Source organism: Ctenopharyngodon idella, chromosome 5 (genome assembly GCF_019924925.1).
Source record: "Ctenopharyngodon idella isolate HZGC_01 chromosome 5, HZGC01, whole genome shotgun sequence".
Lineage (NCBI taxonomy): Eukaryota > Metazoa > Chordata > Actinopteri > Cypriniformes > Xenocyprididae > Ctenopharyngodon > Ctenopharyngodon idella.
This window is the reverse complement of record NC_067224.1, coordinates 2624529-2648212: the sequence shown is the minus strand read 5'-3', so window position 1 is coordinate 2648212 and position 23684 is coordinate 2624529. Positions and strand designations below refer to the sequence as shown.

General features: G+C 38.9%; 3 protein-coding genes across 4 annotated transcripts; 2 read left to right on the top strand and 1 right to left on the bottom strand.

Annotated features, from left to right (window-relative positions):
• Positions 1-3028: 3028 nt before the first annotated feature.
• Positions 3029-12719, bottom strand: lman2la (lectin, mannose-binding 2-like a). 2 transcript variants are annotated; one of them, XM_051895157.1, is made up of 9 exons: positions 12696-12719; positions 9295-9413; positions 8819-8936; positions 8566-8648; positions 6138-6170; positions 5862-6023; positions 5665-5779; positions 5470-5589; positions 3029-3507 (listed from the first exon to the last, which is right to left on the bottom strand). In XM_051895157.1, exons 2-9 carry the CDS (start codon positions 9376-9378, stop codon positions 3365-3367), a joined length of 858 nt encoding a protein of 285 aa, XP_051751117.1. In that variant the 5' UTR covers positions 9379-9413; positions 12696-12719; the 3' UTR covers positions 3029-3364. The 2 variants fall into 2 exon arrangements, with proteins under 2 accessions (XP_051751117.1, XP_051751116.1); XM_051895156.1 differs by lacking the exon at positions 12696-12719 and adding an exon at positions 11432-11646.
• On the top strand, positions 12440-16640 carry mtfp1 (mitochondrial fission process 1). The gene is made up of 4 exons (XM_051895161.1): positions 12440-12654; positions 15539-15666; positions 15747-15979; positions 16074-16640. The coding sequence occupies exons 1-4, from the start codon at positions 12585-12587 to the stop codon at positions 16138-16140; spliced, it is 498 nt and encodes a 165-aa protein (XP_051751121.1). The 5' UTR covers positions 12440-12584; the 3' UTR covers positions 16141-16640.
• A 2307-nt stretch (positions 16641-18947) lies between these two features.
• LOC127513405 (zona pellucida sperm-binding protein 3-like) lies at positions 18948-23071 on the top strand. The gene is made up of 10 exons (XM_051895155.1): positions 18948-19077; positions 19146-19327; positions 19832-19929; positions 20006-20091; positions 21383-21563; positions 21795-21900; positions 21985-22073; positions 22182-22270; positions 22345-22440; positions 22892-23071. Exons 1-10 carry the CDS (start codon positions 19023-19025, stop codon positions 23044-23046), a joined length of 1137 nt encoding a protein of 378 aa, XP_051751115.1. The 5' UTR covers positions 18948-19022; the 3' UTR covers positions 23047-23071.
• Positions 23072-23684: the final 613 nt, after the last annotated feature.

Below are 23684 nucleotides of genomic sequence, written 5' to 3'. Positions count from 1 at the left end.
TTCAGCTGATCCTTATGTTCGCCCATGACTGCATACTGTTTATGCATTGGTCATGATTATTACTATTAATACGTTTTAATCCACATCCCAGGGAACCTGTAATGTGAAAATAAAACCTGCCAGGCACCTATTGTATCCGTTGGCCGCCGCCTTCTTCCACTCAGGATGTCTATGGCAGCTCATAGAACCACTTGCAGGGAAGTTATGAATTTGGCATATGATAGAGGCGAGTCTGGACTGTCACCATAGCAAATTTGGAGTCTCTAACTAAATCACTCTAGTGCCACCAACTGTCCAAACTTGCACTTATATTTATGATAATAACTTTTGAATCTTAAAAGGCTAGAAACAAAATTATTTTTTCCTCTGATTCCTTGGCTCAAGACGATTTGATTACAATACATTTGTAATCAAAACATACTTTTTCTAACATACATTTTCACGAAAATTTAACCAGATCATCTTCAGACCATAAAAGTTGAGTAATACAAGTTGATTTGCAAACGAATTTTACATAGAGCCTTACGTCTATTTTCGCAAGCGCTATCTTCTCAATGCTTTATCGTATATTCAGACCAAAGTTGGTCCATGTTATCTCAAGCATGACTTGGTTACATCCTGCGTTTTGGCGCAGCGCTACCTACTGGTCCGGAGGTACAAAAATGGGTATTTTCGCTTATAAATTCTAAACGGTTTGTCCAAAAATCAAGGGCCCTGTCCCAAATGGCACACTTCATGTGCACTTTCGGTCTTGTGGACTTACAATGGCCGCTGCATGCGCGTGTCCGTTAAGTCCCCAAGACCGTAGGGTGTCCCATTCGTTATTTAAGCTTAAAGAAGGGTGTTCGTGAGCGCCCACTTTGCGGCTGATAAGCGCCCACGATGCGCACTTCAGCTGAGCCCGCAAGACTGCGAGCTACGCAGAGGACTTTACCTGGCAGTCAAAGTGGCATTACGTCGTGGAAGTGCGGACTCAGAGGAAGACCGTGAGGGTTTAGGGTGCCATTTGGGACAGGGCCAAGGTTTCCTTAGATTTGAGGCGTCATGCCAAGTCGAGTGATATCCAATTTTCCCATATCAGCCATTCTGAATTTTGCAGTAAAATGCTGTATTTTATGAACACATGAACGTATAATTACGAAACTCTGTATGTGTCATCGGCTCGATGCCCTGAAGGAGTCTGAGAAGTTTTGGACCAGCGCTACCTAGTAGTGAAAAAATTTTACATTCTTATAACTTTGGATGTGGTTGACTTATTTTCACGGGAGTCATCTCCTTGGATTCCTGAATCCTTGCCGAGTCCAACGATACCAATCATGCTAGGTTGTGATTTAGTGTTTAAACAACATTTGTCTAACAAACTAACAAACTGTTAGTCCGATCAAGATGAAACCACCGTAGGAAAATCAGAAACATAAGCTGTTGACTATACATGAATGGCCAAATGTCAAAATTTTGATAGTGGCAAAAAAATTCAGTCAGGTGTGGGTAATTTTTATGTTCATACATATAAATGTCTCGAACTCCTGAACAAAATTAGATATTTTCACCAAATATGACATGCTTATGTATATGGGCACTCTGAGGACAAAAAAAGCGGTGGGTCTGCGCCACTTAGTGGCACTATAATTGAACAAAACATGAAATTGGTTCTAACTACAGTACTGTTGGTCTGATTAACTTCAAAATTGTCATGCAGTGTCTTTGTCTCAGTTGCTAGTCCATTATGACATTGTTGGTCTGCTGCTAGCTTTCTTGTTTGCTTCTGTTGTGCTTGGCCCCTTAATTGTTGCTTGCAGCTATATTTCTGATTTTTTTTAATCTAAGAATTGATGCATTTAAAAATGATGCATTTAATAAGATTTGGGGAAATGTTTATAAAGGCCAAAAAATGCCCTAGAAATCAATTTAAGAGGGCAGAAATGGTCAATTTTTACCTTGAATGTGCGAGGCTCCCAGTTCCATCCACCTCCAGTTATTTTAGCTGAATAAAAATGTATGCATATTTGTTGTCCTTTAATTGATCATAATTATAAGCACTGGTTTGTACTTTGTTATTCTTCTAGTTTTTACCCGTAGCAGCTTAACTTAAACTTAAAATCTAAGGGCTTACTTTAAGTAAATACATTAGGGCAAAGTTTTTCAGCTGACAAAAAAAGTTGGGGAATCCCAACTTTGCATTGCATGTAAATATGAAATTATGCGAATTTGTACATTTTAATGTGTTTGAAAGACAAAAGCCTTCCAGAGACAGTAAAACATGGTTAAATGACTCACTGAGTGATATTTCAAATAATAATTGTGTTTTTCAGGAGCTGATTAGATATGCAATATTGAGAAAACACTTAGTGAAATGATTTCTGTAAGTCTAGTGATCACGTGCTGTGTGTGCAATTCCACAACCCTGGAAAATCTTCTGAATGTATATAAGCATTAGACTTTTTGAGAAAGGAAAATTGAAAATATAAAGAAATAGAAGCAATGAATTAGGAGTAATTTACTGCCATTGTAAGAATAACATGTAATCAAGAGAAAAGTAACTGTAGTCTGATTACGAGTATTTTAAAATGTAATATAATCGAATTACAAGTACTTAATTTTTGGAATCTGACTACGTGATCCAGATTACATGTAATCCGTTACTACCCAGCACTGAATATAACTGCAAAAAATTATGCTTTTCCTCAGTGTTTGTGTCTTGTTTTCCAGTACAAATATCTAAACATTCTTAAATCCAGATACTGGAGAGGCAAAATGACTGAAGATAATAATAAGTCTTATTTTCTGAAAAATGATCTAAATTAAGTGGGTTTATGATTAAAACAAGAAAGAAAAAAAAAAAAAAAAAAACCTCTTTTAGACGAGCTGGTTAGTTTCTGCAATTCTGCACTGTACTATTGCGGTATAGTAGTTAGTCACGTCTTTGAATGAGTCTATAACAGCACGAGATCTTTGTGCTTCAGCAGCCGACAGCGACGGACATGATTCAACGTAAGTGTTTCAACAGTGGCGTACAGATAACACTGGATAAGATGGACAACAAAACTTTAATTCTGATCCCATGGGCTCTTCAGATTTCCCATTTGAATCTAGACAGATGACAAGATGTTAGACATTCTGTACAATAAATAAATTAATAATATAAAACATATAAATACAGCACTGGCTGTGCAGCAATACAGAAGCAGAGGTGGTTGAGAAAGACATTCACATCTGAGACTCGTGAGACACCTGACGCTGTACGGTCTTCATCATCATCAGCTGCTGCGCTGAATCTGGACGACAGATCGAGAGTTCAAAGCGTCCCGTTCACACGCTCGCTGCTCCAGCACTTCACGTTATTCACATTCAGACAGGAAGTGTGTCAGTAGAAGCGTTTGCGGCGACTCTCGCTCCAGTGTCCGTACAGCACGAGTCCGACCACCGCCAGCAGAAACACACCCAGCATGGAGAAGAGGACGCAGAAGAAGATGCTGATGCTGCTCATGCCCTCCACGTCTGTGTACGCTGAGAGACACATCAACACACACACACACACACACACACACACACACGAGATCTCATTTTGATGAATCAATATTACTTCTTAAATCTCAAGATCTTTTAGTCTGAGCTGTTTTCAGTTGATGCGTGAACAAAGCTTCACCAAACATTATTTGTAGCTCCTGCCATCCATTAATCACAATAATATTTGTCCTTTGAAAATGAAATTCTGTCAGTTTTAGCACTAAATTCAGTCAATAAATGTTTTTGTGCCTCGTGAACTGATCATCTCTTCCTCTTTACTACTAGTTACAGCACCAAATAAACATGAATGAACATCAGAAGGAATGTTGAAAGACACAGAACAACTTACTGAAATAAATCACGTCTCATGTAATCAATCAATCAGTGTTAGAGACGTCAATAAGGCTACGTTCACACTGCAGGTAAATGTGGCCCAAATCTGATTTTTTTGCCCACATGTGACTCGTATCTGTTTTCCCCATGACAGTGTGAACAGCACAAACCACATGGAATCTGATCTTTTTTTAATTCTGATTTGTGCCACTTCCATATGTGGTCCTAAATCCGATACAGGTCAGATGTTTTGTAATGCGACCGCAGTGTGAACAATCATATCGTAATTCCGTGCTCATGGGAGTCTACTCAAAGATTTTACATACCCAACATTATCAAGACAGCTGTGAAAGGTAGTCAGTAGAAGGACAGTGATGTGTCAAAACTCAACAGCTCTATAATAAAAGTAAAACATGAGGGCTCATATCATAAAAAGTTTTAAAACTCTGCACTTTTTTGTCACTTTATTTTTCATATTGCCTGTGCATAATTTTGCTGGCTTCCGCAGCAGATCACACTATAAATGAATGCGTAATCGCTTACTTTAATGCCCTCCGTGTTTACTTCCGTATGACAGCGTGCTGTGAGTGTTGCCAAGTCTGTGATTTTCCCGCAGAACTGGGTTACTTTTTCACTGTTGTTTTGCAACTCCGTAGGTTGAAGCGACCGCACTAACGTGATAGAACACGATTTTTACCGGTATACCCCACGGAACGCGATTGGGCTAGCTTTGGACTAGTTTTGAGAAGCAATCTCATTTGTATCGTTCTTTTGCGCATGCAGGTCAGTTCAGAACCATGATCTGTTCACACTGGAAATCTGATCTTGGCCACATTTAAAACAACAATGTGAACAGCTACACACAAAAAATCAGATCTGAGCAAAAATCGGAATTGAGCATTAAGGCTCGGAACGTAGCCTAAAACAGCTTGAGAACAATGTTACGTGACGTCACATTTACCTTTCAGCTTTAGTACAGAAAGATTTTTACTTTAGCCTCGTTTCCACTGAAATTACCTGGAAAAATTTGTCCCAGGACAATTTTTCCCCCAGACCTGTTGCTGTCTGCGTTTCCATCGCGGTCTAAAGTACCGTGACGATTAGTCCGGTGATATAAGACTGTGTGCGACTTTCCAGTTCCCGCTGGATTTCGTCCTCCACATATAAGCTTAATAAAGCCTGAACCTCGTCGTCAGTCCATCAGTCGTATTTTTAAACTCCATTGTTGATTCGAATAGCAAACAAATCTTACTGCATGCACCGCAACAGACTTTTAAAAATGGTGGTTGAAATGTTGCGTGGAGCCAACCAACCAAAATGCTGCGTAACTCAACCAATCAGCATGTTTGGTGCCCAAGTCCCACCCCCTGGTTCCTGCGGTCAAAACACACAGAGTACCACCCCAAAGTCCCTAGCTCCTGGGGAAGTTCCTGCGGTGGAAACTCGACTTTTGAGAAAAATGGACATGTACTATACCTGATATAGATCCAAATTAATCGATATCTAATCAAATCGAGACTGGAACTGAATCCAATCACAAGCCTTTCAATTGAACGGAATGGTGACGTGTGCCAATGTCCAGCCCTACACATGCTGTCACACGTCAGCTGATCATCAGCTCGTACTCACGTCTCAGCAAGTCCATGTTGTCCACACTGGGAACCAGGATCTCCTCCTGCTCCTCATCCTCCTGTTTGCTGCGCAGGACGGTCAGCTGGTAGAGCTTCATGGAGATCAGGTCATGATTATCTGAAACACACACACAGAAAGAATCTGAGCACGAGCTCCGTGTGAAGGTGCAGCGCTCGCACACGCGTGTCTCACCTGACAGATCTCCAGTGACGGCTGACGCTCCAAAGTAGAAGCCCTGCGGCAGACGAACGCCGGGAACGTCCAGACAGTCTCTCCACTCGTGCTGTCCGTCGATATCCAGCATGATCTGCACACAGACAGACAGACAGGTCAACTCTCTGTGTGTGTGATTGAGACACATTCATCAAGAAGGAGAGTCTGTGTCTCACCGTGAGCCTGCGGCGCACGTATCTGATGAAGATGAAGCTGTCGTGTTTCAGGTTGCGCACCATGGCGTTGCAGCCGCCCAGTTCTGTGGGTCGCCCGTCCCGATCGTGATCGTAGCTGATGGTGCCGTTACCCACCATGGCCAACACGTACGGGAAGATCCGCTAGCGACAACGACAAGAGACGACAGTCACCAGACGCTGTACAGAACCAACACATGATCCACAACCTGTCAGCACTGACCCAGCGATGTGCTTGACTAGCGAACGGTTGGTTACCTGAGTGCGTGGCGTGTATCGCTTCCTCTGAGCCTAAAAACAGACAAACACAAACACTGTGAGCGTTCACTTATAAAACATACACTATATGCACAAATGTATCATAACACACCTCTTAAATGTAATGTACATACACGCACATATTTTTTATTTTGCTCTTGATTAGTTTAACTGTTAAAGTAATAAATTATAAGTAGACATTAGGCTACATATTTAGCCTTTTGGTAACCTACTGTAAAGTAAAAAAGAGATTTTGGTGCCATAAAATAATCCCCAAACAGCTGTAAACATCAAACAAAAATATTATATGCGAAAGTGTTTTTGTTCACTGTTCGTAAACTACATTAGCACAATCATAAGAGATGAACCAGTCAAAAGCTCTTTGTGAACAAACACAAAGTTTTTCGGATGAATGCTAAAACTTTTATATATATCATGAATGCACAAAAATGAAATGTTTTCTTTAGAGAACATGAGTAGAAGATCAACCAAACCTGAATAATGCACAAGATCAAACCTCTACCGGAAGCTCAAAAGTGCTGCGTAACACAAGAATGAACTTCACTGGTTACACAGCACGTTTGAGCTTCTGCAAGAGGTTTGTTTTTGCGTGTCATTCAAGTTCGGTTGAGCTTCTGCTTATGTTCTCTAATCAATGTTTACATGTGCGTAAAGCCTTTAATTAAATCTGTTCATCATATAAAGTGATCGAGTCTCTTCAGAAAATTTGGATTAAACTGCTTGATTCATATGGATTAGTTTTCCGATCTCTTTATGATCTTTTTGAAGCATCAAAGTGGTAGTTGCGAAGGCAGTCAATGGAGGGACAGAAATCTCTCAGATTTCATCAAATAGATCTTCAGTTGTGTTCTGAAGATGAACGAAAGTCTAACGAGTTTGTAACAACATGAGGGTGAGTAATTAATGACAGAATTTTCATTTTGGGATGAACTAACCCTTTAATCATTGAATTCAGGTGTTTCAATCAGACCCATTGCCACATGTGTATAAAATCAAGCACCGTAAAGAGCTCAGTGAATTCAAGCGTGGTACTGTGATATAATGGCACATTCTCAATAAATTTCATCCCTGCTAGATATACTATGGTCAACTTTAAGTGGTATTATTGGAAAGTGGAAGTGGAAGAACTGCAGGAACAAAGCCCAGCAAACTACAGTCTGCTGATAGTGCTTTATGCTGTAAAGTTTTCAAAAATGATTGTTTTTATCAGTTAAAATCTATTAAAGGGATCTCACGTGCAAAAATGACAATTCTGTTCTCATTTACTTGATCATGTTGTTCCAAACCTGTGTGACTTTCTTCTTTGTCTCAGTGTTTATCTGTCTCTTTTATTTTAAAGGGGACCTATTATGCCCCTTTTCACAAGATGTAATATAAGTCTCTGGTGTCCCCAGAATGTGTCTGTGAAGTTTCAGCTCAAAATACCCCACAGATCATTTATTATAGCTTGTCAAATTTCCCCCTATTTGGGTGTGAGCAAAAACACGCCTTTTTTGTGTGTGTCCCTTTAAATGCAAATGAGCTGCTGCTCCCGGCCCCCTTTCCAGAAGAGGGCGGAGCTTTAACAGCTCACGCTTCGGTTGCTTAACAACAACAAAGCTGGAGAATCTCACGCAGCCAAAATGAGGATTGTCAGTAACGGTGTTCAGCCTTACATTGTTCAAACCGGAGTCGACACTGATGGAGAGACTCAGGAAGAAGTTACAACTTTTAGAATGAAACTGGACGTTTCTGAATGGTTAGTGGATAAATTTATGTAGTTGCTGTGGAGTTGATTCAATTCATCGACTAGCATGTGCCGTCATGTTAATCTTTTGTGCAAATCCAGCATTGAATTGACCCTCGTTTGTGAAGCAGTCCGGCGTAAAATGACGGCATGACAACAACACTCTACTACAACAACTCTTCCTCTTCTCTAAAGCGCCCAAACATGGCCTCACCCCCTCTGTTGCGTGTTCTCGGGGGCGGGGTTTATGTAAATTTTAGGGTTTGTGATGTCACCATCACAAAAAAATCCCTTTGCATTGAACTTTGAGCATCGTAACTTTGCAGACGTTGTTTATGCTCAAACAGCAACATTACACACTAACTAAAGTTAAAAAAGTGAAATCATAATCAAAAGCACTTTTAAAAAAAGCATCAAGCATCTTCTTCTATCAATTTAGAATTTAGTTTCAGTTTTTCTGATTACGGTGAGATCGAATCTCTGTGCTGTCGACTACATAAATCTCACTGGATTATTACAATCAATGAAAATTGATCCTTGTAAATGTAATCTGATATTTCTTCCTGGCACATGATATAAATCAACGTCCTTCAACAGATGTGTTTGTGAAGGATTGTTCTCAGTACTGCACACAGATATATACTGTAACATCATTGATAAGACAGACTTTTATTCCTGTACCTCCAGAAGTTTCTCCTCATTGGGGTATGTGTCCACAAACACACCGAGTCCAGTGAAGAAATCCCTGTTTCCAAACACCGGACCTGCAATCAGTGAGAGACGATCATTACCAAATAAACCCTGATCAGTCTGGCAGTGTTTGTTTATGACGATGACCTGTTTGTTACACAACTGCTTGGTTCTGAATATGAGTTACTAATGCAGTGGAGAAATGTAACTCGAATCACTGAACTAGATTCGGCCGAAATCTGACCTTTCTGCATGCGCTCCTTTGTGTACCACACGGCCAGACCGTCACCGTTCAGATTCTTCCTTCCTTGACCGTGAATCTTAAAATGAACCTGTAGTTCCCAATCCCTCAGATGACATGGCTTCACACACACACACACACACACACACACACACACACACACAGATATACACAGACAGTGTTTAGTCATAGTCATTACTGATTAGCTTTTGTTGATATATAATATTCACATTCCCATCAACTAAACACATTTGAAGGTTAGTTTAACAGGTTTTTGAACAATGTAAGGGCCCTATGAAAATGCAGACTGAATCACAGTATCCAATGATAAAAATTAATTTAAGAAAAAATTTAACTTATTTAATAGGGCATTAAAAATTTAATTTTTTAAACTTTTAAAAAAATGTGTTAAATTGTAGAATGTCACTTTAAGACTGACAGGCACTAGTGAGGGATCATTAGTCATGAAGTGCACTCACTATTCGGCTCCATATGGCTCCCTGTTTGCTCTGCTGGTCTGGAGTGAGACGCACATGATCTGTGGTGACCAGAGCGTCTCCCATCAGTTCCCAGTGAGACGAACCCGAGACGCCCACACCTGCAAACACACACACACACACGATCAAACACACAACACCTGCAAACACAACTGTCGATGTCCCTGCGATAACAGATCAGCGTGCATCTAATAAATTATTCATTCAAGAGCATTGTGCAAGTTTACAGCTACAATGGCGCCATGATCTTCACAAGCTTTTGAAAATCCTGCATTTAGTTGATCCTAATAAGCGCTCATTGTCACAGTTGTAAACACCACTGCTTTCCTTTTTCCATGAGGGGGTTTGGCATCACAACAGCTTTGTTTCCAGGTGTACAGTTAAAGGATTAGTTCACTTTAAAATGAAAGTTACCCCAAGCTTTACTCAAGCCATCCTAGGTGTATATGACTTTCTTCTTTCAGATGAACACAATCGGAGTTACGTTAATAAATATCCTGACGCATCCAAGTTTTATAATGGCAGTGAACGGGACCAATGAGTATGAGCTGAAGAAAGTGCTTCCATCCATCATAAACATGTACTCCACACGGCTCCGGGGGGTTAATAAAGGCCTTCTGAAGCACAGCGATGCATTTGTGTAAGAAAAAAATCCATATTTAACAAGTTATGAAGTAAAATATCTAGCTTTCGCCAGACCGCCTTCCGTATTCAACTTACAAAGAAAGTGTAACGCCTCTCGCAGTTCAAAACGCTTACGCTACGTCTTACACCTTCCGTAATCACCTTAAGAAAAAAGCTCAACTGGCGTGACGTCAGTTACACTTTCTTCAGAAGGCCTTTATTAACACCCCGGAGCCGTGTGGAATACATTTTGCTTTGGATGGATGCACTTTCTTGAGCTTTATACCCGTTGGTCCCGTTCACTGCCATTATAAAGCTCGGATGCTTCAGGATATTTATTAATATAACTCCGATTGTGTTCATTCATCTGAAAGAAGAAAGTCATATACACCTAGGATGGCTTGAGGGTGAGTAAATCTTGGGGTAATTGTCATTTTAAAGTGAAATAAACATGACACAAGTCTCCTGAAAATCCTGGAGAATTCAACCAATCAGATGACGACTTAAAAGTCTTGAAGTGTTTCCCATTTTGTGTGCCTTATGCATCAGACGTTCAGTCAACGGTCCGTTGGGAGACTAGTTGGAGCTAAACTCTGTGGGACTGTTTAAGTTAAAGACTGATGAAGAAAAGAGATGGCACGCTGACACACAACATCGTAAATCAGCAGGCTTTTTAATTATGACCAGCCTTGCAAGAATTCATCGCATTTTATTGTAGTAACATGTAGTTTATAGGCTGCTATTCTTCATAGAAAGCACTATAGATTGTTTTAATTACATAATTTACATTGGCCTGTAAGCATGAGGAGCCATCAGTGGTCTTACCTGTAGTTACAGCTTTAACAAATGCCACAATTACAAGAACTATGAACATTTCTATGAGGTTAATACACAGTTTAAAGTCTGGACCTTCATGAATTATAGTTTTCTCTATGTGTAAAATGTGTTCTGTTCTAATGATGAGTGATTTCAGAAAAAAACTGATATCCAAAAAGATTACATAAATCATTAAGATCTTGATGAAATGAAAACAATATCTGTTAAAAGAAGAAAATTAGCATTTTTAACAGAAAAACATGTTAAGCGAAGTTTTTTCAAACTGAAAAGGTTCCAGATTAAATAATATATCTGTGTATCCTGTGCAAAAAAGAAATTATATATATATATTATTATTATTTAAGGGCATTAAACAACTTTGCATGTGTGTGATAAAAACATTTTGCAAAAAGTAAATAAATCAAATGAACGAACCAACTCTGATAAACCGCCCAATTTTCAAAGCAAATCACGCCCTTGATCAAACACACAATACAACAAGTGAAATAACTCATACAGCAGCTAAAGACATGTAAACACACACAAACTGCTTTCATTCCTGTGTCAGACTGATAATAAATGTGATATACTGATCATTCGCATTATTATTACTATTATGAGAGCTAAAAGCGAGAGTCAGAGATCGCGTGAAAAATCAACTGATGCGTTTATCTCTTACCCTGGTAAGGCTTTGACAGTGAATACTCTCTCTTTAAAAACTCTTCCATTTCATGGCCGTCATCACATAAACCAAAGCAGAAAGCTGCAAATAAAATGATCAGCGATGATCCAGAAATCATTGTTTAAATTCAACGATATTCAAACGCGTCCGGTGAATTCACGCTCGCAGCCATAGATTCCTACTGTCAGTCAATACTGTCACCCGATTGGCTGCAGCTGTTACACGACGCCTACCGATTCGCTCCCTCGCCTGTCAATCATACACCAGCCCTCCTACACATCAGCAAACGGGACCGAAGATTTATGATAATAATTTGCCAAATAATAATTTATGATAATAATTTGCCGTACGTTTGCAACGTAACTTTTAAAGTAAATAGTTACTCTCTACATTTAATAACCGATCTAGTCCAAGGCATTTGCTCGTTTTTATTTAATGCGCACGCCTCATACTTTAGAAAAATGAAAAATTAAGAGTAATGTTTTAACCTAATCTATAGTTCAGTAAGGCATCACTAATGTGTTTGTATTATTATTAATCATTATTATTAATTAATTATTATTATTATTATTATTATTGTAGAGTCGCCTCACTTCCGTAATATATTACGTAAGAGCTGGTTTAAGGACTATCGTAAAATTACACTGATAAAAGTCACGAGGAAACGGACACTAACAGCGAACATTTATTTTAAACCACATTAATGTCATGTTTAAATACGAATAACATACATTATCCATCTAAAACAGTCATCTTAACGAGGAAAGGAAATGTTTTCCACATGATCAAACTACACACTTTAAAATACAAGACTTTATGTTCAATCAGTGAAACGGACAGATTATCATCAAGTGTTTAGTGCTCACTCCTCATTGCTGGATTCAAACCCTCATGTGATTAATGTAAATAGTAAGTAATCTTTTGGTTTTAGGTTTTGACTGAAGCACAAAGGAAACATCCGATGAATTAATAATGTGAAGTATGTAAAGAGAGTGTCATTTGCAGACGGTCCCTCAGCTCAAGTACAGTATGGCGCGTCTGACTGCATGTGAACACCAGATATCAACATTCAAGCTGCTGTTCTGATCTGTTCTGTTCTGATCTGATCTGATTGAGTTTTACCTCAGATATCACACACACACGGGTCAGTATGGAGCACACGCCCGAGAAACAAAGCGAGGAAGTGGATATTTATCGAGACACATGGGTGAGATTTCTAGGTGAGTCAAAGACACTCGTGTGACCTCCAGAAGATAGTTACCTGTTTGTGAGTTAGCCAGCTCAGGTTAGTCTGGTCAGGTCTCTGATGATTTAATTTGAGTTATTCAGACCAGCTGAGAAACATGAACGTCATTGATCCTGCATCATTACAGCTTATTGATGGTCATAATACAAGCATTGAATGAAGTGTTATTGATTTATTGTTGTTTTCGAACAGCTGAACTCCATGGTAGGCCATTTCTGCCACATGACATGCAAAGTCATAATTATGAGATTAAAATGAGACGTTTTTGTCATAATTTTAACGTCATAGTTATGATTTACCAAAGTCATATTCATGTTACTTTTGGTCCTGTAAAAAGTTAGAGAATCAAGTCTTGTTGACTTCGTCACTAGTTTTGACAACAGGACAATTCTGTCATTTCTATTTTTTTATTAGAATGATTATTATGGATATAATGAATGTTATTATGAGTGTCATTTCCATCATATCTCAAATTATTTATTGTGTGTATATTAACATTGAACTTCTGTTCTGAGTCCTTTGTATTTCTACAGCTAATTTCATTTTATGCCTGTAAGCTGCATTTATCCTAAATACACACAATTTAATATTTTCACACTTTTTATATAATTTGACAATTGGAAATGACAGAAAGAAATTCTGGTCACAAGTAACATCATCATGAAGCTGGGTCACTCTGTGTCAAATCAACCGAATTTCAGAAACTACCCCAGCTGAAATGTTTGATTTTGTTAATTTTTTCTGTAGAAAGACAAACATAAATAGTGATGAAAGCCAAAATATTAAATGTCACAGATGTATATTACTGAGTAATCCACTGTTTTGTAGAGGGGGTCAAAATGACCATTTTCACCTGAGATTTGGAGCCAATTTAGAGGGGTGTAAAAATGACTTTATAAAGATTATTTTATTCTTACACAGAGATTGGTAGGTCTATTAGTAAAAATCTGTTGACTTTATCAATCTTTGTTTTATTATACGCCAACAGTGACAGTTCAAAAAATGTGAAAAAGCACTTCCTGTGTTTTTTGCCTCAAGTTTGAATGCCTGTGACTCAAGAAGTATTAAAGATATCTTAATATCCTTTTAGATTCTGGTTCATAACAAACTTTCCTTTTGGTATCTTCATTTTAAAGGCCCTCGATGGTTCAATCCCAGAGATATGGAGATCTTAATGCGGCTCCATGAGTAAATTGTTCAATTGTACACATTTTCAGTGGTCAAAAACCAAACGTGGGTCACTTTGTATACAGCTGATACTTTTTTCTTTTAAAAAGAGGAATATCTGAAGAACAAATAATGTTAAAACTAGAAATGTATCTTGTTTTTTTCATCATCTCAATTGCATAGAACACACCTGAGTGCCATAAATATTCCTTTTCTAAAGTTGTCATGCCTGTAACTCTAAAAGTCTTCAAGATATCTTAATATCCTTCTAGATTCTCATTCTTATTAAACTTTTCTTTTGAAATCTTCATTTTCAGCCCTATATAGTTCAGTCCCATAGATATGAGGATCTCAAAGCAGCTCCATGTTCAAATTGTTGAATTTTACCCATTTTCAGTGATCGAAAACCAAATGTGGTTCACTTTGCACACAGCTGATACTTAATGAGTTTAAAGAGGAATGTCTGAAGAACAAATAATGTTGAAACTAGAAATGTACCTTGTTTCCCTCTATCAAAAGAATTGCATAAAACATAACTCTCTGAGTAACAAAAAATGGTTCAGGTTAAGTTGAGGCACATTAACTTGCTCTCAAAAGTATATTAATATGAATCTATATTTGAATCAGTTTTAGGGATATTTGGAAGATGGGATTTTGTTCATTTTAACAGCTTTTGAAGCTACCAAGAGTTCAAATACGAAGTATCGCAACTATATGTTACCGCATTGACATCCCTATATCTATGAGATTGAACCATATAGAGCCTTAAAAATTAAGATTCCAAAAGAAACGTTTATTAAGAATGAGAATCTATAAGGATATTAAGATATCTTGAATACTTTTAGATTTATGGGCATGACAACTTTGGAAAAGCAATATTTATGGCACTCAGGTATATTTTATGCAATTGTGTTGATAGAAAAACACGAGATACATTTCTAGTTTAAACATTATTTGTTCTTCAGATTTTCCTCTTTAAAATAAAAGAAGTATCAGCTGTATGCAAAGTGACACACATTTGGTTTTTGACCACTGAAAATGTGTACAATTTACAATTTAATCATGGAACCACATTAAGATCTCCATATCTCTGGGATTGAACCATCGAGGGCCTTTAAAATGAAGATACCAAAAGGAAAGTTTGTTATGAACCAGAATCTAAAAGGATATTAAGATATCTTTAATACTTCTTGAGTTACAGGCATGCGAACTTAAGGCAAAAAACACAAGAAGTGCTTTTTGCCATTTTTGAACGGTCACTGTTGACATATAATGAAACAAAGATTGCTAAAGTCAACATATTTTACTAACAGACCGACCAATCTCTGTGTAAAAATAAAATAATGATGCTGCCATCTTTATAAAGTCTTTTTTACACCACTCTAATTTGGCTCCAAATCTCAGGCGAAAATGTTCATTTTGCCCCCCTCTACAAAACAGTGGATTACTCTGTAAATATACATCTGTGACATTTAATATTTTGGCTTTCATCACTATTTATGTTTGTCTTTCAGAAAAAATATTGACAAAATCAAAAATTTCAGGCAGGGATCTCTGGTTGAGTTGACACGGAATGACCCAGCTGTAAATGTTGGTTTTCGAGAGCGAGTGTCATCCTCATGATTCTTCAAATTGTGAATCCAGCAGTCGTGTTTGTTCATGCGTCGAGTCTTGTGTGTGTGTGTCCACAGGCTACGCTAACGAGGTGGGCGAGGCGTTCCGCGCGCTGGTGCCTGTCAGCGCAGTGTGGGCCAGTTACGCCGTGGCTACTGCATACGTGTCTGCGGACGCGCTGGATAAAGGCAAGAAAGCAGCGGCGGTGAGTCTCAGATTAGGATTCATTCATCTTTGTTTCCCTCCTTGAGCTGTACAAATACATATGCCTCATCTTGTCTGAAGGCTCACGGGGAGGATGCTGGGAAGGCGGTGCGTGTGGGCGTGGCCGTGGTCGACACCTTCGTATGGCAGGCTCTGGCTTCAGTCGCGATTCCTGGATTCACCATCAACCGCGTCTGTGCCGCGTCTCTCTTCCTGCTGGGGAAAACCACCCGCTGGCCACTTCCTGTGCGCAAGTGGACGACAACCGCCATTGGCCTCTCCACCATCCCCTTCATCATCACACCCATTGACAGGTGGGTGTGTGAGAGAGTGTGTGAGAGTGTCAGTGGGTGTGTGTGCGAGCGTGTGAGTGTCTCTCATTCACAGTGTTTTAATGTCGGTCATCAGGTCTGTTGATTACCTGTTGGACTCCAGTCTGCGGAAACTCTACGGTGAAGGAGAAAAACCTGAATGAGCCTCATCACGGCGCTGACCTCTGACGCCCAACACGAGTGCCAGTCTGCAATCATCAGCAGAAAAGTGTCTCACATTGACTATAAACTGTGCCTCTCAAAGACCTTTATTTGCATGTGTCTCACTTTACAGTCATTTTTTTTTTTATCTGTGAGGTTATTTGTTTTGTATTGCTTGTTTTCAGATGTTTACTTCAGATTTGTTGTCATTTTATTGCTTTTTAAAATTAATATGTTTGTAGTTTACGGTTGGAGAATCTAGTACTGTATGTTTCCAAACTGTACAAATGATAAGTGAAGCAGAGTTTCTGATTACTGTAATATAAATCAAAGTATTTTACTCTCTGATATCTGATGATCTGTCGTTCGTGTGTTTCTCATGTCAAGAGGACGAAGTGACGTTTCTCATCAAGCCATGAATCACTATGCAAGCTCTGTTCTGAAGGTTCTGCGGGAACACAAAATATGGCATTATGTAATAAACACATATTTTTATGCAAAAGTCTGTTTATTTCTCAGCCCGACTCCTGCCTAATTCAGAAAGTTTGTTTCCTTCATTAGCTGGTTTCAGTTATTCATCCTGATGTTGGTGTTTTAGGATCTGAGGAGGAAGTTTACAGTGAATCTCATGGTAAAACATCATATTGTTCTATTGAAGTATTTTCATATTTCAACACATGACAGACTTATTAATCTATAAGATAAAGAAGAACAGTAGGGTTGTGAAAAGGACTTGTCTTCAATCGATTAAAGTGATTTTATTAGTCATCTAAATACATCCAGTCAAACAGAAATAAAAGTTTCTTTATATTGATTTATATGAACTATAACACATTCAGTGGAAAGTGTCAGGTATGATACGGTGTCTGATGACTATAAACCCTTCACTGGTTCTTGAGATAAGGGACAAAACATGTCCTACACACAAAAGCCCTCTTTATGTTAAAAATAAATAAACTTATCAAAATAATAATACTTAAAAAGTTACATCTAAAGGAAATCTGGATATTCAGGACATTCATTGCTTTTATTTTTAAATAGTTTTGTTAGTATTATTTTAAATACATGCTCTATACTTGGAAAACACGTAATTTAGCCTGTCCTCATCATGAGGTCACAATGTAAAATTGCCAAACAAAGTGTTTAAAAATGCAACAAATTCAAAAATATACATTTAAATTGAAAGGCAGAGACCTGTAATATATCAAACAATACAAAAAGTAAGTCTTGAATGATATTTTCCATCGATTTTTTTATAATTCTGAATAAATCAGGCAATCTCATGGTCATCTTCAACTCTGAGGAGCACTTTTTCCTGCTCATTGTGGATTGCACAGTAAGTTTTATATTTTTTTATATTTTATACAAACAGTGTTGAAGTCTCTGCGGTCACAGCTTTAACATGTCAACTCCGTCATCCCGGTGTAATAGTTTGTGTAAATAGTTGTGGGATAAATCTTGGCATTTTTGATGTTTATTAAGGCAGCTACAACTGAGAAAGAAAACAAAATTGCTCCAATGTACAACACATGGTTAAGGTGGAAAAATATTCAGTTTTGTCAATTCTGTCAGACATCAGCTCCATCAGGTTTTATGTCTGATGGTTGACAAGTGCTCTCAAAAAGTCTATATAATGGGATTTAATATGGTTTTATGCATATGGGGAATTCTTCTAATGTTGTTTCATTATTCTGTTTACATATACTGTATATTTGGCCCCAGCTGGACCTTTGTCAGTATTTGTCAACACCGTCAGTATTTGTCAACTCCGTAAGTATTTGTCAACTCCGACAATATTTGTCAACTCCATTAGTATTTGTCAACTCCGTCAGTATTTGTCAACTCCGACAATATTTGTCAACTCCATTAGTATTTGTCAACTCCGTCAGTATTTGTCAACTTCGTCAGTATTTGTCAGCTTCATCAGTATTTGTCAACTCCATTAGTATTTGTCAACTTCATCAGTATTTGTCAACTCCATTAGTATTTGTCAACTCCGTCAGTATTTGTCAACTCCATTAGTATTTGTCAACTTCATCAGTATTTGTCAACTCTATTAGTATTTGTCAACTCCGTCAGTATTTGTCAACTCCATTAGTATTTGTCAGCTTCATCAGTATTTGTCAACTCCATTAGTATTTGTCAACTCCGTCAGTATTTGTCAACTTCGTCAGTATTTGTCAACTCCATTAGTATTTGTCAACTCCGTCAGTATTTGTCAACTCCATTAGTATTTGTCAGCTTCATCAGTATTTGTCAACTCCGTCAGTATTTGTCAACTCCGTCAGTATTTAACACCGTCAGGTGAAGGTTTTTGTTCATTTTAAAAGAAATGTCTTATTCTTTTTTTCAATTCATTGTGTTAAAATATTAAAACATCAACTGAACTACATGATATCATGTCTGATTTACCTAAGAACATTGGTTATATATTTTTAATATTAAAAGAATTTATTTTTTCACTTAGCTCCTTCACTGAACACCATTATTACATAATTGAAGACTTTACACTGTTATTGGATGGATCAAATTAAAATGCTTTTTAATGTGTCTGACGGAGCTGACACAAATTAAGTTCTGAAGTGAATGTACATTTTTAGAAAGAAAGAAAAAACATTTTCAGAAAAACCTATTCCCTTACATGGTTCATTAGCTGAGAACTTTGTGTACAAATATATCTGTTTAAAACAATGTATTATTAAATAATAAAAACTAACTTCTAAAATATGTTTTGTCCCTTTATCTCAAGAATCAGTGCCTTGTGTTTGTCAGGTGTGTGTGTTGTGATTTTACACCTGTGAGTGAGCGGCTGGTTACTGATTTACTTGATTACCATCAGCTCCACTAAAGCACGAGAGGCGCTTGCGTTCCTGTTTGGCTGAAAATGATTTCAGCGAGGTTGTTGTTGATGTTTGTGGCCACTACAATGGCACAGAAAGGTGTGTTCTTTATTCCTGCTTCATTTGATGTCGTGTCTGTCAGGTTAACCGAAGCGGTTTGTGTTCAGATTTCTCTATAGACTGCGGCATTGATGATTGGGTCACGGTGCGCTGGAGGCCTGGGCTGGATTTCTCCCAGAAGGTGGATCCGTCCAGAGCTCTGCTGGGAAACTGTCCGCCGAGGTCCCTGGTGTCCAAGGACACTCTGCTCTTCCGTGCTTTACTGCATGACTGTGGCTTCATCAAGCAGGTACTGAGCTGAATCAGAGCAAACACAAAGTTTTTATATATAGATAGACGCGTCACTCGTATTATTATGAATGGGAGAAAGTGCAACGCGCAATATGGCGGAATAAGTTCCGCCATCTAAATAAGAGCCAATCGCTGATTGGTACAGTTATCGCGTCACTGCAGCGGCCGTTAGAAGCTCCGGTTCCTATTAGAAACAATCAGACGCGCACTTAGGACTGCGCATTGGCTTGATCCAGCTTGAAAAATTCGTTTTTTTTGTCATGATTCGAGCGTTTAGAAACAATTTATGAGACAGCTGTTGTCAGATTTCATTGGTGACTTCAAATGTGAAACTTAATCGTAAGCTTGAACAGCTTTGGAGAATGATGTTTCCCTATTCAAAGAGATAGGAGCTACATGCCCGAGAGGCGTTTCAAAGATGGCCGCTGAGTGAAATGACTTGTCTTAAAGAGACTTTGACGCAGAACAATCTCTCGCTGATTCTCTTCCACTGCGTTCAAAGGTGGTGGCGGGCCAAGTGACGTACTCCAACATGCTGATCTATGAGCGACGACCTGGACTTCCCTTCATTTCACAGTCGATTCAGTGTGTCTATGACTTGTAAGTGATCTGGCATCAGTCATGATTGTGGGATGAATGTGAGTTTTGGTTCAAGTGTTTGTCTTGTTTGGCACAGACCTGTAGGTGAGGAGAGCGCGTTCAGCGCTGAGGAACCGGACGTGACTGAAGGACCGGAGACCTTCAACATGGAGATCATGAACAGTCAGTGAAACTCGCTTTTTCCCCGTTTAGTTTTCTTCATAGACTTTCATTCAAATAGTGACTTGCTCCACATCTGAAAGAACTTTGAGACACTTTTTGCCAGCCTCATGGATTAAACTTATTAATGTTCTGCTTTTTTGTTTGTTTTTGTCTATGATGCTTTTAATAGGCTGTGCTTTAAGACAAACCATGTGCAAATTCATAAATCAACACCATTGCTGAGTATTTTCTTTAAAACCGCAGTGATCGAAGACAGTTTCAAAAACGCGGTTTGAAATCGCTGGTGTTTCTTGCGTCACAAACTACCTTGTAACCAATCACGTCAACGTGCCAGCGGGCTTTAGCATATAATTGTGACTGGTCTGAGTCTGAAGTAAGGGAGACATGTAACATTAGCAACACATTATTAGCTGTTTGATAACATAGTCAAGCAAAAGGCTAATCATATTAATTACCTTTATGTGTCCGACATTGTAAAAAGCGATAAAATTGTGCAGCGTTTACCTCAGTAAGTTGACCGAGTGGATCTCTGAGTCTGTGCGAGTGAGTGGAATATATTCATAGATCAGCGTATACTAAATGAGGCAAGGGTTAGTTACATTCAAGTTATATTTAAGGCATGAAGAAATTGTCATTTTGGTGATCAAAGATTAGTTTTAAGGGATAAAATTACTGACTACAGGGGGACTTTAAATATCTTGTTGATCTAGAAACCCATTTAATCACAAAAAAGGGAAATAAACCATACTTCTGTAAATCATAATTGACATACAAAGTTATTATATTAAAAAGTTTAAATTGACAGCCATTATGAGATTTAAAAGTCAAAATTTAGATAGTCAAAGTTGAGATTAAGAAACTGAATTTACAAGATTAAAAAGTCATAATTATCAATTCAAAAGCTCGAAATTGAGATTAAAGTCATAATTATGAGGTTTAAAAAGTCGAAATTGTCACAAAGTCATAAATGAGATTAAGAAGTAATAGTCATAACTGACTGTCATAATTAAGATGTACCATGCATAATTTTTTTTTTTTACTTCATATGTTTCACTCAAATATGTCACACTATGAAAGTAAAACGGGGTACATATACGGTTGGTTCTTACATTAACAATAACACATGTATGCTAAATGTAGTGCTTTACGATTTAAAATCAACTCAACAGTGTCCGTAGGGTCAGATGGGGAAAGAGACGCGTGCTGCTGAACTCGCATATGAACACGTGAATGGCATGTGCAGGAGGATGTTTCTGCATGACTCTGATCAGACAAGCATTGATTTCTGCAGCTGATTTCAGCGGTCCTGCTCCATCTCTGACGTTTAAACTGGGCTCCAGTATTCCCGTCAGAGCCACGGTGGAGCCGTGGAGCCACAGGCCACTGCGGATCTACCTGGAGAGCTGCGTGTTCGCCACCGATGCCGACATCAGCCGCGCCACTCAGGTGCATCCCATCATCGCCAACGCAGGGTATGAATTGATTGGATGGTTGTGGTTTGCTATTGGTGGATCTCATGAATTACAGGTTGCCCCGCCCACGTCATCAGTAAAGAGATGTCGCTGCAAGAGGGAGGGGAAGTTATTCTGATTCAAGATTACGAGACACGTGAATTTAAAACAAATGTGCACCGATAAACCACTATTCCATAAAAAGCCCACAAGTAATGGTACTGCTCTGCATGTTTAATGATCGTCTCACAGGTGTCTGATGGAAAGTAAAGCAGGAAACTCAAGCTTTCTGCCGCGGCAGCGTCCTGATGAAATACGGCTCTATCTCGAAGCCTTCAAGTTTGCTCTCGGAGAGAAGGTGAGGGCAGCTGTTTCTGTGTTTGTCACCTTGTTGAGCTTTCATTGCTTGATGTCATTCTCAGTTGGTCACTGTTTTGGGCAGATTTTCCTTCACTGTGACCTGGAAGCGTTTGCCGTCCAGAGCTTGAACATGGACCGGAAGGCGTGTCACTACGTGCAGGAGCAGCACAGGTCCTTCACAGACGCTTCGGTTTCTGTGTGGTTTGGCTGTTGAATGTCTGGACCTCATGTAGAGCCACAGGAGGTTGTAAATCCGTTGTGATGATCGTTCTGTTGTAGATGGGAGCTTCTGGATGACCCGTCCCAGAGTTACGCCTGTTCCTGCTGCGACTCCACCTGCCTGTGGAGGACAGACGCCATGATGGACGGTACGTGATCCTGCCATCACGAGCGTTTCTTCTGAAGCGGGACGCGAGCATTAACAACCTGACTTTCTTCACAGGCGTGTCGGCGCGTAAAGTTCTCGGGCCGTTTGTGATTGTGGAGAATGATTCTCAGAGCAGCGCGTCACTGGACACACTGTCGAGCACTGAACGTGGTTGGTGATGTTCAACAAAGACCATGTTACTGTCATGATTAGGGCTGGGAATTTACACATTTCATGTTTGGGTTCACAAGCTTGTGATTTCAATTTTTCGATATTGATTCTTTTGGATATATCAGGTATAGTACATGCCAGTTTTTCTCAAGGAAAGAGATCTCTCTGAACTAATGCTGTACACTATACAGGATTTTGTAATTGACAGAATATGAAAGCTCAGATTCTGTTTCATATCAGAAGCATCAAAGTTTGTGATTATTGGATGGCAGGAGCTACAGATGTTTTGTTCATGCAGCAACTGAAAACAGCAAAGACTAAAAGATCAGTTCTTGAGGATTAAGAATCAGCTTAAGTTCATCAGAATGTGATGTTAAAATCAGAAATCGATATTTTTCAACCGAGCCCTAGTCATGACATTAAGTTTGTAATGCCTGTCATTGATGTGCAGGTCTGGGTGAGTTTCCTGTGTGGCTGCTGGTGGTTGCAATCGTGGCGTTGCTGGTGACCGTCATGGGCGTTTTGGCTGTGAGTTACTACCTGTGTTTCTGGAGAGGAGGACGCATGGGCTACAGACCGAGCAGAGATCTACTGACCAAATACTGATGCTCAATAAAGAGTCTGATGTGGCTGTTTGGTGTTCTTTGTCATGTCAGTGCTGGTGTTTTGTCCATTGGGGGGCGCTTGAGTGCCATTGTTTGTCAAGCAGCTTCAGTCTGCTCAAACTGTTGCTGGTACATGTGGAAGGAAAAGCCAAGCGTCTGGAATGATGCTCAGGAGGCCAATAATATGGGTCTAGAATATTGGACTAACTTTGCAATTGTTTCTTAAACACGGACAATGTTGCAAAAGCTTTAAAAGCAAGATGTTTATCATGTAAATAGTGTTTAATGAACCAAAAGACATTTGTGGACAGATGTACGTTTTAATAGCCATGTTTTAATAGCCAAAGGTTCTTCAAGATTTCACTCTATTAACTAATGGATTTACATGATTTCTTCATGGTTTTCTGGATTTACTCATTTTCCACCCAATGCAGTGTTTTAGAGCTTAACTAGAAAAATGTGTATTCTGTAAAAGTGCCCATTGTGATTTAAAATCTTGTTAATTTACAATATCTTTCCAGGTTTACAACCCCTGGCAAAAATTATGGAATCACCACACTTAGAGGATGTTCACCCAGATTTTTTTACTTTATAGCAAACAAACAAATCACAGATATGACACAAAGATTTTGTTCAATA

Coding starts and splice junctions, on each gene's coding strand:
- lman2la (XM_051895156.1), bottom strand. CDS start 11,552: ATGATTTCTGGATCATCGCTGATCATTTTATTTGCAGCTTTCTGCTTT. Junction 8,649..8,818: donor AAAGGAGCGCATGCAGAAAG/GTCAGATTTCGG, acceptor CACTGATTGCAG/GTCCGGTGTTTGGAAACAGG. Junction 6,024..6,137: donor GATACACGCCACGCACTCAG/GTAACCAACCGT, acceptor CGTTGTCGCTAG/CGGATCTTCCCGTACGTGTT.
- mtfp1 (XM_051895161.1), top strand. CDS start 12,585: ATGGAGCACACGCCCGAGAAACAAAGCGAGGAAGTGGATATTTATCGA. Junction 15,667..15,746: donor AAGGCAAGAAAGCAGCGGCG/GTGAGTCTCAGA, acceptor TCTTGTCTGAAG/GCTCACGGGGAGGATGCTGG. Junction 15,980..16,073: donor ATCATCACACCCATTGACAG/GTGGGTGTGTGA, acceptor GTCGGTCATCAG/GTCTGTTGATTACCTGTTGG.
- LOC127513405 (XM_051895155.1), top strand. CDS start 19,023: ATGATTTCAGCGAGGTTGTTGTTGATGTTTGTGGCCACTACAATGGCA. Junction 19,078..19,145: donor CACTACAATGGCACAGAAAG/GTGTGTTCTTTA, acceptor GTTTGTGTTCAG/ATTTCTCTATAGACTGCGGC. Junction 19,328..19,831: donor ACTGTGGCTTCATCAAGCAG/GTACTGAGCTGA, acceptor CTGCGTTCAAAG/GTGGTGGCGGGCCAAGTGAC.